At 39.1% G+C, this 13,901-nt stretch overlaps 1 protein-coding gene across 1 annotated transcript in view; it reads right to left on the reverse strand.

The window, feature by feature from the left end:
* Nucleotides 1–13,901, reverse strand: part of kcnn1b (potassium intermediate/small conductance calcium-activated channel, subfamily N, member 1b) — a 31,973-nt gene that overhangs the window by 5,214 nt on the left and 12,858 nt on the right. Inside the window, 2 exon segments of the mRNA XM_034180030.1 lie at nt 10,947–11,016; nt 12,102–12,229. Of these exon segments, the coding sequence (XP_034035921.1) occupies nt 10,947–11,016; nt 12,102–12,229 (198 nt within the window).

Here is a 13,901-nt window from a genome sequence, read left to right on the forward strand (position 1 = left end):
TCATTACATAGTTGCCAGATGTGTCAAATAAAATTCATTATCTTTTCAATGCATGCCCCATGGTCTACAAGGTCTGTGTCCCAAGAATGTTCCCTGTGAATTTGAAGACCCTGGCAGTAATAAGATTGGACTTATGTTGAACGCAGACAAACGGACGGATGGACGCAAGGCCTTTGCAATACCCGATGGTCATATTTCAGGTAAAAAATCACTGGCAAACAGAAAAAATAAAAATGACCTATTTTCTCTTTTTCAAGACATGCTCTTAGCTTCATAGTGGAATAGAGCAGAGAAGGATATTCTTTCACCTAGAATCCCTTTATAGAGTGAGCAGCGACATAAGCTGAAAAAAAATGGGCACGACTCGTGGTGCCATCTTGAGCCCAAAACATTGTTTGCTGTTAAACTAAATGCATGTAAATCCAGCTTATTTATTCAATTATTCACTGAAAATGCTGGGTTGCTGTGTATTTGGATGCACAAACAGACACAACAAGGGCTTCAAGATGTACAGATTCCCTTCAGATCTGAACAGAAGAAAAATTTGGGAAAATAAAGTCAGCCGTGCGGGATGGAAGCAACTTCATCGTCAAAGCTTCACGAGGTAAATTTATTGTTCAGTCCTATGTACAGTAAAACTCACCTAAACAGTCATCATATAAACCGGATATTCACAGTCACCGGACAAAGACAAAAATCCCTATGTTTTTGTGCTGTTTTCTACCGTATATAATGGATTTTGTAGAACGGATTTTTACTCACATTGGACAAAACGTCCCGTCTGACCGCAATGTATTTCCATTAAAAACCCCTCGCATATACCAGACAGAGCAGTCTGGATGTGCACAGTAACAGTTACGAAATAAAGTTCAGCAGTCTGACGCTCTCCGATTCAAGGAAAGTGGAACCAGAGAAATTTCTGTTTATTTTTTTTTTTTTCAAACTGTGATCAGACTCGGACCAGCAGTGTAACATGCACCTGTTAAATGAGACACCCAAAAGGCTGTGATGTGACTCTTTTCTGGTTTTACCCTTTCTTCTCATATTTTGAAAGTTTTTGCAGTGTGCACACTGATTATATTTCAATAATGGATCAACGTTTGGCACACAAGTCTGCAAATATGACCAATTTTAAAACATGGAGTTGGAAAAAGAGGAAATTGTCCACCCTACCTTTGATTTGGAGGTTGATGATTGTAGAAAGAAAAGACTGTTGAGGGACAAATTAATCCAGAATAAAGCATAATCCAGCAATAGAGAACTTTAAAACTGTCATGCATGCTGACATCACTGCATGGCCACAGAGTTACAGAAGCATAAATCAGGCTTTAAGTAATTCATTAAATAAATCATCATGAATTGTACATTTATGTAAATTTGATAGCTTAACTATTTTTGTAGTTGTTTTGATAGTACCTGTACCTGGATGTGTTTCTGTATGTGGTTACATGAGAAAAGAAAAACAAAATGTTGAAAACAGAAAAGGTTAGTTAAGTAGTTCAGCACAATTGGCCCCAAAATGGCACAGTATTCTTAGTTGTCGCTACTCTCTGCATAAACGGACTCTAATTTCACCAAAACAGATCAAATCTAGGCTTGCATTTCAGATGTACCTTCTGGCAATTTGTAGCTACATTTTGAAGTCTTCTTTTTAAGAAAATCCTCCTCTATACCATTTCATCATGAAGCTGTGTAACTGGTGATACAAAATGCAGAATTTACACTGTGCACTATTTCTCCAATCACAGCCAAATAAGCCTATAACTTCTTCTGGGTGTCTTGGTGGCTTTCCTCATGCTTCTCCTTCTTGCAGTCACTCAGTTTTTGAGAACTGTCTACTCCATGCAGATTTACCACAGAGTACTGTACTGTTTGTATTTCTTTGTAATTGATGTAAATAAAGCCCAAGACATATTCAGTAGCAGCTTTACAATCAGAGAGCCTCGCCCACAAACTACCACAAAAGACTCCAAACTGTCACTGATGTTAAAGGGGGTAACACACGGTATTAAGAACAGGGGTATGTAAACTTTTGATCAGGGTCATTTGGGTAGTTTCTGTTGTCATTATGATTTAAAAAGAGTAAACTCAGTTGTTTGACAATAAATACCGGAATTTCCGGACTATAAGCCGCTCTTTCTAATACTGTCCTCATGCGGCGTAAATTCACACACACACAGTAAATGTTAGTTTTATTGGATCCATTAACACGTCCTGAAGAAAACGACGTCTGAAAATGCTTAATTCCTTGTCATGACTGAAGAAAAGTCCCTCTGGCACGTTGCACTACAGTTGCGCTTCCGTGAGACACCTTGCATGCGCTGGATGATGTGCTCGTCAGAAAAAAGCATTTACGGTACGTATTTAATTAGAAGTTAAAAAATCTCTTCTGGCCGGACTCCAACATGGCGGGATCATAAAAAGAGAGCTCCCCGACACTGAGACTAAAAAGGTCCTATAAACATATCGGTTTGAGAAAATGAGTAGAAATGTAAGAGCGTGGTAACAAGGGCGATGATTAAGACTAGAGGAAAAAAATCAGAAGTCGACTAAAAACATGGATTCGGACCTTGAGCACAGTAACGAGCCAGCTAAGCTAACAGGCGAATTAGCCGACCTTGCAGAAAAGCTAACAGAGCTAACACGGGAGAGAGCTTATGGCGCTACAGAAGAAGATCAAGACCAGAATGACAGAGTTGGAGGGTCATTCTAGGAGGTAGAATGTGTGTATCCACGGGGTGAAGGAAGGAGCGGAGGGATCACAATCAGTGATCAGTTTTGTCAAAACCTCCTTAGGGAGAAGCTAGACTCTCATCATTTTGAGAGGAAGACTGAAAGAGCACACTATGGTCTAGTCTCACAACCTCCTAAGGACTCCCCTCCTAGATCCATTGTGATAAAGTTACAAAGTTCCTGGAGTAAAGAAGAACTTATAAAGATAGCATGGCAGAAAAAAGGCTTCACGTATGAGGGGAGGAAGGTGTTTCTGGACCACGACTACATGCTGGAGATTCTGAGAAAATGCAAAGAATACACGAAGGTGAAAAGCGTATTAAGAGATAAGAACATATGTTTCCAGACGCCGTTTCCAGCGAAACTCTGGGGCTTCTACGAGGGAGAGATGTGCATCTACAACACAGTGGAGGAGGCAACGAAGGACATGGTGGCCTGTAGGCTCCAGGTGGAGGTCGTGAAACCGGCGGATAACTGGACAGAGTGGATCAAGCGGACAATGTGGACGACGAGCTGTGCGAAAAATGGATATGGGACAATGGAGACATGGCAAGGGTATAAACAGAGATTACAAGCCTTCAGGAGAGACCAGGACACCTGTTAAAATACAACACTCTAAGATGAAAATTAGACTGATTCCAGGAAATATTCTGAGTTAATTAAGACAACTAAAGTGAGAAACAAGGTCATTTTAATTTTGTCAAGATTGTAGTCTTATACAGATTTTAGGCTGAAATATTAATATCCTCGCAAGATAAGAGCATTGGGGCAGCACTTTAAGCTGTTGTGGACTTATGAATAATACTGATTCTATCAGCGAGGGCCCTCTGCCCCCAGGACAAACCCATGGTTGAATACATCACTGAAGATTTGGTTTGAATGAATTGTGAAAAATGACTTGAGAATACAAAGTAGACTATTAAGATGGATTGGATATGATTCTGAATTTATTCCAAATAGAATAGATAAGAGTTTTAAAAATTGGGTTGGGGTCTTACAATATTTTGGGAGCTCTTAAGAAAAAAGGACATTAAAAGTTTTCAAGAGACAAAAGTCCAATATAGTCTAACAAATCAGGACCAGTACAGGTATTTGCAATTAAGGCATTATTTAGAACAAACAATAATGGGAACCATGGAGGGAAGGGGGGTTGAACTCATTAAGATGTTTACTTTAGCATATGAAACAAAATTGGGGAAAAAGCTAATTTCAAAAACTCTATAAGGGAGTGGAGGATTTAAAGGGAAATGACACAGTGTATATTAAAAACAGGTGGGAGAGGGAGGCAAATACTGTCATATCAGTGGATGAATGGGACGAAATAAATGAACAGCAATGGTTTACAACTTGCTCCTTAACATGGAGAGAACACGGATAGAAGAACATTATAAGATTCTTTAAAACACCAACACAGAGAAAATATCATGACACAAAGTGTTGGAGATTGTGTGGAGCTGATAAAGCAGATCATTTCCATGTGTTCTGCGGATGTCCCTCGATTGGCAACTACTGGCAGGAGCTAAAGAAGTTTATGGATAAAGTACTAAAAGTAGACCTTCCACATTCATTTGAGGTACTTTACTTGGGGAAACTGGACATGAAGTTTACAAGATACGGTAATAAACATAATTACAGAATAATGCTGATTGCAAGCAAAAAAGCAATTAGCAGGATGAATGGATGAAGAATGAGGCAACAAGGTGGAGGACTGGGTGGAGGTAATACACAATATTTATGTAATGGAAAAGCTAACATTTTCTTTGAGATTGGAGGGGGACAGATTTAAAAGACTTTGGGAAAACTGGTTAGAGTACATAAAACCAATTAGGTCTGATTTTACCTGATGCGTACATTGGGGGGGGGGGGGACAAAACAAATATTTCTAAACCCTAGTTTGTGGCTACAGAAGTTGAAAAGTTTGTTCCTTTTACTTTATTTTACAGTTTTTTTTATTATTATCATGATTGATTGATTATTATTATCCTTGAATTGCTGGCTGTCTGAGTGGTGTCCAAAAAATGAGGTGGGCTTCATAGATAATTGGCAAAGCTTCTGGGGAAAACCTGGTCTTGTTAGGAGAGACGGCATCCATCCCACTTTGGATGGAGCAGCTCTCATTTCTAGAAATCTGGCCAATTTTCTTAAATCCTCCAAACAGTGACTATCCAGGGTTGGGACCAGGAAGCAGAGTTGTAGACTTACACACCTCTCTGCAGCTTCTCTCCCACTGCCATCCCCTCATTACCCCATCCCCGTAGAAACGGTGCCTGCTCCCAGACCACCAATAACCAGCAAAAATCTATTTAAGCATAAAAATTCAAAAAGAAAAAATAATATAGCACCTTCAACTGCACCACAGACTAAAACAGTTAAATGTGGTTTATTAAACATTAGGTCTCTCTCTTCTAAGTCCCTGTTAGTAAATGATATAATAATTGATCAACATATTGATTTATTCTGTCTTACAGAAACCTGGTTACAGCAGGATGAATATGTTGGTTTAAATGAGTCAACACCCCCGAGTCACACTAACTGCCAGAACGCTCGTAGCACGGGCCGAGGCGGAGGATTAGCAGCAATCTTCCACTCCAGCTTATTAATTAATCAAAAACCCAGACAGAACTTTAATTCATTTGAAAGCTTGTCTCTTAGTCTTGTCCATCCAAATTGGTAGTCCCAAAAACCAGTTTTATTTGTTGTTATCTATCGTCCTCCTGGTCATTTTCAGACCTTTTGTCTGACTTAGTGCTTAGCTCAGATAAGATAATTATAGTGGGCGTTTTTAACATCCACACAGATGCTGAGAATGACAGCCTCAACACTGCATTTAATCTATTGTTAGACTCGATTGGTTTTGCTCAAAATGTAAATGAGTCCACCCACCACTTTAATCATACCTTAGATCTTGTTCTGACTTATGGTATGGAAATTGAAGACTTAACAGTATTCCCTGAAAACCCCCTTCTGTCTGATCATTTCTTAATAACATTTACATTTACTCTGATGGACTACCCAGCAGTGGGGAATAAGTTTCATTACAGTAGAAGTCTTTCAGAAAGCGCTGTAACTAGGTTTAAGGATATGATTCCTTCTTTATGTTCTCCAATGCCATATACCAACACAGGGCAGAGTAGCTACCTAAACTCTGTGAGTGAGATAGATTATCTCGTCAATAGTTTTATATCCTCATTGAGGACAACTTTGGATGCTGTAGCTCCTCTAAAAAAGAGAGCCTTAAATCAGAAGTGCCTGACTCCGTGGCATAACTCACAAACTCGCAGCTTAAAGCAGATAACCCATAAGTTGGAGAGGAAATGGCATCTCACTAATTTAGAAGATCTTCACTTAGCCTGGAAAAAGAGTCTGTTGCTCTATAAAAAAGCCCTCCGTGAAGCTAGGACATCTTACTACTCATCACTAATTGAAGAAAATAAGAACAACCCCAGGTTTCTTTTCAGCACTGTAGCCAGGCTGACAAAGCGTCAGAGCTCTATTGAGCCGAGTATTCCTTTAACTTTAACTACTAATGACTTCATGACTTTCTTTGCTAATAAAATTTTAACTATTAGAGAAAAAACTCATACTCATAACCATCCCAAAGACATATCGTTCTCTTTGGCTGCTTTCAGTGATGCCGGTATTTGGTTAGACTCTTTCTCTCCGATTGTTCTGTCATTATTTCCGATTGTTCTGTCATTCTGTTATTTTCATTAGTTACTTCCTCCAAACCATCAACATGTCTATTATACCCCATTCCTACCAGACTGCTCAAGGAAGCCCTACCATTAATTAATGCTTCGATCTTAAATATGATCAATCTGTCTTTATTAGTTGGCTATGTACCACAGGCTTTTAAGGTGGCAGTAATTAAACCATTACTTAAAAAGCCATCACTTGAGCCAGCTATCTTAGCTAATTATAGGCCAATCTCCAACCTTCCATTTCTCTCAAAAATTCTTTAAAGGGTAGTTGTAAAACAGCTAACTGATCATCTGCAGAGGAATGGTCTATTTGAAGAGTTTCAGTCAGGGTTTAGAATTCATCATAGTACAGAAACAGCATTAGTGAAGGTTACAAATGATCTTCTTATGGCCTCAGACAGTGGACTCATCTCTGTGCTTGTTCTGTTAGACCTCAGTGCTGCTTTTGATACTGTTAACCATAAAGTTTTATTACAGAGATTAGAGCATGCCATAGGTATTAAAGGCACTGTGCTGCGGTGGTTTGAATCATATTTATCTATTACAATTTGTTCATGTAAATGGGGAATCTTCTTCACAGACTAAGGTTAATTATGGAGTTCCACAAGGTTCTGTGCTAGGACCAATTTATTCACTTTATACATGCTTCCCTTAGGCAGTATTATTAGACAGCATTGCTTAAATTTTCATTGTTACGCAGATGATACCCAGCTTTATCTATCCATGAAGCCAGAGGACACACACCAATTAGCTAAACTGCAGGATTGTCTTACAGACTAAAGACATGGATGACCTCTAATTTACTGCTTTTAAACTCAGATAAAACTGAAGTTATTGTACTTGGCCCCACAAATCTTAGAAACATGGTGTCTAACCAGATCCTTACTCTGGATGGCATTACCCTGACCTCTAGTAATACTGTGAGAAATCTTGGAGTCATTTTTGATCAGGATATGTCATTCAATGCGCATATTAAACAAATATGTAGGACTGCTTTTTTGCATTTGCGCAATATCTCTAAAATTAGAAAGATCTTGTCTCAGAGTGATGCTGAAAAACTAATTCATGCATTTATTTCCTCTAGGCTGGACTATTGTAATTCATTATTATCAGGTTGTCCTAAAGGTTCCCTGAAAAGCCTTCAGTTAATTCAAAATGCTGCAGCTAGAGTACTGACAGGGACTAGAATGAGAGAGCATATTTCACCCATATTGGCCTCTCTTCATTGGCTTCCTGTTAATTCTAGAACAGAATTTAAAATTCTTCTTCTTACTTATAAGGTTTTGAATAATCAGGTCCCATCTTATCTTAGGGACCTCATAGTACCATATCACCCCAATAGAGCGCTTCGCTCTCAGACTGCAGGCTTACTTGTAGTTCCTAGGGTTTGTAAGAGTAGAATGGGAGGCAGGGCCTTCAGCTTTCAGGCTCCTCTCCTCTGGAACCAGCTCCCAATTCGGATCAGGGAGACAGACACCCTCTCTACTTTTAAGATTAGGCTTAAAACTTTCCTTTTTGCTAAAGCTTATAGTTAGGGCTGAATCGGGTGACCCTGAACCATCCCTTAGTTATGCTGCTATAGACTTAGACTGCTGGGGGGTTCCCATGATGCACTGAGTGTTTCTTTCTCTTTTTGCTCTGTATGCACCACTCTGCATTTAATCATTAGTGATTGATCTCTGCTCCCCTCCACAGCATGTCTTTTTCCTGGTTCTCTCCCTCAGCCCCAACCAGTCCCAGCAGAAGACTGCCCCTCCCTGAGCCTGGTTCTGCTGGAGGTTTCTTCCTGTTAAAACGGAGTTTTTCCTTCCCACTGTCGCCAAGTGCTTGCTCACAGGGGGTCGTTTTGACAGTTGGGGTTTTTCTGTAATTATTGTATGGCCTTGCCTTGCAATATGAAGCGCCTTGGGGCAACTGTTTGTTGTGATTTGGCGCTATATAAATAAAATTGATTTGATTTGATGACACTGGTAACATATTAAAACTCTGTTCCAGTAGAACGGAAATAACCATCATGCCTTGAACCTAATTTTATTTGTGTATATGAAAAGATATGGTCAGTTTATGTTTGATTTGAAGTAAAAGACAGGAAAGTTTCCTATTTTTATTTTTTGAATGCCAAATTCAATTGAAAGTTATTATTTAGAAAAAAAAAAGAATTCACCAGCTGTAAGCAAAATGTTTGTTATAAAGTTCAATAAAAACAAAAAATAACATCTTTCTGTGTAAATATCATGTTACCATGTGCAGACCCGCTGCTTATAGACAGGTACGGCCTATTTATGTACAATCTCTTTTTTCTTTTTAAAATTGGTGGGTGCGGCTTATATTCAGGTGTGCTCTATAGTCCAGAAATTACGGGCTTGACCCAATCACTATCCATGAGTGAAAAAAAAAAGTTTTTGTGTTATCATTCATTATCATTTACTGTATATTCTCTGAAAAATGGCCAATAAAGAAACAAAAACTCTGTCAGGCTGTGTAAACATTTGAGCACAACTGTGTGTGTGTGTGTTTTCTGAATCTGAATAATGCTATTCAAAAAGTGAATTATTTTCTATCCAGCTCAACACACCTCCGAGGTGTTTTGCACTGGATTTGAAGAAGTCTGAACGCAAATGTGGGTAGGATCCGGCTGGTTTGGGGATCATGGCATCAAACTTCCTCACTGTGTTTGCGCACTCACAGCATCCTCAGATGTAGGAGGTGGTGACTTGCATTATACAACCCCTGGCAAAAATTATGGAATCACTGGCCTCGGAGGATGTTCATTCAGTTGTTTAATTTTGTAGAAAAAAAAGCAGATCACAGACATGACACAAAACTAAAGTCATTTCAAATGGCAACTTTCTGGCTTTAAGAAACACTATAAGAAATCAGGAAAAACAATTCTGGCAGTCAGTAACGATTACTTTTTTAGACCAAGCAGAGGGAAAAAAAATATGGAATCACTCAATTCTGAGGAAAGAATGATGGAATCATGAAAAACAAAAGAACGCTCCAACACATCACTAGTATTTTTTTTGCACCACCTCTGGCTTTTATAACAGCTTGCAGTCTCTGAGGCATGGACTTAATGAGTGACAAACAGTACTCTTCATCAATCTGGCTCCAACTTTCTCTGATTGCTGTTGCCAGATCAGCTTTGCAGGTTGGAGCCTTGTCATGGACCATTTTCTTCAACTTCCACCAAAGATTTTCAATTGGATTAAGATCCAGACTATTTGCAGGCCATGACATTGACCCTATGTGTCTTTTTGCAAGGAATGTTTTCACAGTTTTTGCTCTATGGCAAGATGCATTATCATCTTGAAAAATGATTTCAACATCCCCAAACATCCTTTCAATTGATGGGATAAGAAAAGTGTCTAAAATATCAGCGTAAACTTGTGCTTTTATTGATGATGTAATGACAGCCATCTCCCCAGTGCCTTTACCTGACATGCAGCCCCATATCATCAATGACTGTGGAAATTTACATGTTCTCTTCAGGCAGTCATCTTTATAAATCTCATTGGAACGGCACCAAACAAAAGTTCCAGCATCATCACCTTGCCCAATGCAGATTCGAGATTCATCACTGAATATGACTTTCATCCAGTCATCCACAGTCCACGATTGCTTTTCCTTAGCCCATTGTAACCTTGTTTTTTTCTGTTTAGGTGTTAATGATGGCTTTCGTTTAGCTTTTCTGTATGTAAATCCCATTTCCTTTAGGCGTTTTTTTTACAGTTCGGTCACAGACGTTGACTCCAGTTTCCTCCCATTCGTTCCTCATTTGTTTTGTTATGCATTTTCAATTTTTGAGACATATTGCTTTAAGTTTTCTGTCTTGACACTTTGATGTCTTCCTTGATCTACCAGTATGTTTGCCTTTAACAACCTTCCCATGTTGTTTGTATTTGGTCCAGAGTTTAGACACAGCTGACTGTGAACAACCAACATCTTTTGCAACATTGCGTGATGATTTACTCTCTTTTAAGAGTTTGATAATCCTCTCCTTTGTTTCAACTGACATCTCTCGTGTTGGAGCCATGATTCATGTCAGTCCACTTGGTGCAACAACTCTCCAAGGTGTGATCACTCCTTTTTAGATGCAGACTAACAAGCAGATCTGATTTGATGCAGGTGTTAGTTTTGGGGATGAAAATTTACAGGGTGATTCCATAATTTATTCCTCAGAATTGAGTGAGTCCATATTTTTTCCTCTGCTTGGTCTAAAAAAGTAACCGTTACTGACTGCCACAATCTTTTTTTCTTGATTTCTTATAGTGTTTCTTAAAGCCAGAAAGTTGCCATCTGAAATGACTTTAGTTTTGTGTCATGTCTGTGATCTGATTTTTTTCTACAAAATTAAACAACTGAATGAACATCCTCCGAGGCCGGTGATTCCATAATTATTGCCAGGGGTTGTAATAGGGGGCACAATGAAAGGGTGGTGGTCCCTACAGTACATCCTGTACTTACAGGGTAAACTAGTTTGTCATTAATGATTATTGTGGACTTACTAACCTTTGCAAGATCAGCAACGGTATTAGCCTGGTCGGTTAGCTTCCTTTGCTCCATTTTGACCTTTCGTAACCTAAGTGTGAAAATCAGAACAATGGTTGGAAAGTAAATTGGAACTGGAAAGCAAAATAGTTGTAGAACAATTCATCACATTACATAAACACCTGGAATAATGAAAGCAGAGCAGCCTTTCGATGAGCTACTACCCTCATCAATGGCACAATCACCAGTGTTTGTTGGTCTGAATGTGTGTTTGCAGTATTTCTCAACAAATGGCATGTGGACTGTCTCCAGATGTTTTCAAAAATAAGCTTTGCAAGATGCAACAGTGGCCTCCAGTGGCCAACAGGGCCCATAGATTAGCAACTTGATGGGGCGGTCAGTCTTTATTTTATTTTGCATGTTGAGAAATGGCAATATGGCCAAAAACAGACAGTTCATTGGGCCTTACTTGTAACCTACCAGAACACTAATTTCCAGATTTGAATATGCAGTAGTTTTTATAGTGTTCATTCAGGAAATTTTGCAGACTCACTCAACATTCTCAAAATCACACAGTAACTGACCAGACCTAAAGGCCCCTTCACACATAGTGCGAAACAGTTCAAATTAGTGCACGATCTTGGTGCGAGGGTTCGTGTACATGACGGTGTCTTTCGAGCAGAAACACAGTGCGAGGTGCACCACATTGCGCCACTGATGTGGAATAAATAAAAAATAAAAACCATCTGTACCTGCACTTTCAGACTATAAACACTGTGGTGTTTACAGTCTCTTTGCCTTGTCCACTGGAACGAGAAACTTATTTATCACCCCTGTGAAGAGCTTTGAGGCAGCTTTGTTTGGCACTGTATAAATGAAATAAACTGAAATTGAAATTATTATTCTATTCTGTTCATCCTGTGCTTACCCTGCCATGTATATTGTCACGCCTGTGTGGCTAACATATACAGTCCTGTGAAACAGTTTAAGACACATCAAGTGTTCTTGGGTTGTGTTAAAATACAAATTCTTTCAGGTGTGTTGCGAATGAAGTTGCTGTATTTCAAGAAATATTGCTACAAGCATGCAAATCTGTTGTTCCAGCTGTGGTGGGTGAATGTGAATGATCTGAGTCCTCTGTGTACATTCCTCGAAGGTAACATTATATAGACCTACTGGTGGATGGCTTGAAGAAATTTACGTTGATGATGACGTATTCTGGCAGGATCGACCGTCTTGACGAGTTTGGTGTTTTTGTAGATGAGCCACGTCTCCCTCAGCACGTTGGCTGCTGTGTTTTTTATCTGTAGATGGAATTTCACACAGATACACACAGCTGATTTACATCATAGGACAGACATAATCTAATTGCCTATTTTATTTTGCTAGCACATTGTGAAGCATGTTTGCAATTTATTAACATGGTTAAAGGACTGCATTTGTACAGCTCTTTTCCTTGGGGCTTAGATGCTCAAAGGGCTTTACAACGATGCCTAAAATTAATTTGATCACTAACACACACACCAGGAGCACTTTGGGAATTAAGGACTTGCCCTTAGTGAATTTTGTACCTGATGGAGATTTGAACCCAAACCTGTCTCTTCAGGCCATCACCTCTACATAATTACAATAACAGTAAAATCAGAACTATGTGTATGATATTCTCATTTTCCAGTATAGCTTGTTAGGGTTCTGTCGTTTCTTGAGGATTTAGCCAGTGTATGCTGAGTTCTGAGAAATTTTGCCGAATACACCAGATACGTCGAATAAGTTATGCAGCTCTCACACATGACGATTTAGCCAGCGTACGCTGACAGCCCTATTTCCACCGAGTGGTGCAGGTTGGTATGGTTAAGTCTCGCTTGGTTTGCATTTCCACCACTAGTGCAGCAAATAACTGAAACAAATCTTTCAAATGGTGATACAAGCACCAAATTTGGCACAAATACTCCCGAGACATTGCTCTGTTGAAAAAGCAGACTATCCACTTGATTTTTCTTGACTGAATGTTATGAGGTTATGGGGTAAAAACAGCAAAAACTGTGACAAAGATCAATTTCAGTTTATACAGGGGGCCAAAGTTAAAGTTGTTCCAATTTTGGTCAGAAGTGATGCAAATTGTTAGCTGAATGAAGAGGGTTTTACAAAGGAATACTTTGCGCCATGTGTCATACTTAGTAATCATGTTACAGGGCAACATACTGTATGTCATGTGCCATAGAATCCAATGGACATCGACATAGTTTGACATTTACTTTGGCCAGTAAACATTCAGCTCAGTAAAAATGATTCCGTTTATTAATCCTATTAGCTCAACCAATAATTTGCATCACTTCATACCAAAATTGGAGCAACTTTAACTTTGGCCCCCTGCACAAACTTAAACTGACCTTTGTCACAGTTTTTGCTGTTTTTACACCATAACTTGATAACATTCAGGCAAAGATAGTCCAAACTATACCTTTTTGTAATCTTTGAGATCAGACGAATAATGTGGTTCAGCTTTCAATATGATTGGAGCAGATTTTAATTTTGACCCCTGTGTAATTCTTCAATTAACCCCTACCTGGCTGCCTATTGAAAAATTCAAGTGGAAAGTCTGCTTTTTCAGAAGAGTAATGTCTAAAGAGTATTTGTGCTTAATTTGGTGCGTATCACAATTTGAAAGATTCCTCTGTAAATATTCTGTTACCTGCTGTGGTACGCCAGCAGAATCCTTTTGTCTGGTAGGCGGAGCACATAGATGTTGACAAGCACATCATCGAGCACACGTACGCTTTTGCGCAGTCTCTCCCCTCCATATGGGGGGCCAAACGTAGTAATTTAACATTTTTTTAAATTTAATTACATTTTTGTCTTGGTGGCTCATGAGATTCATTTTCAGTGTGTGCAGAATGCTGAAGAATCGACTGATGCCTCTGGTAAATGCTGACATGAATGAATGAGGCGCTGTGACTCTTTCAACTTTTAAAATGT

Source organism: Thalassophryne amazonica, chromosome 10 (assembly GCF_902500255.1).
Source record: "Thalassophryne amazonica chromosome 10, fThaAma1.1, whole genome shotgun sequence".
NCBI classification, from domain to species: domain Eukaryota; kingdom Metazoa; phylum Chordata; class Actinopteri; order Batrachoidiformes; family Batrachoididae; genus Thalassophryne; species Thalassophryne amazonica.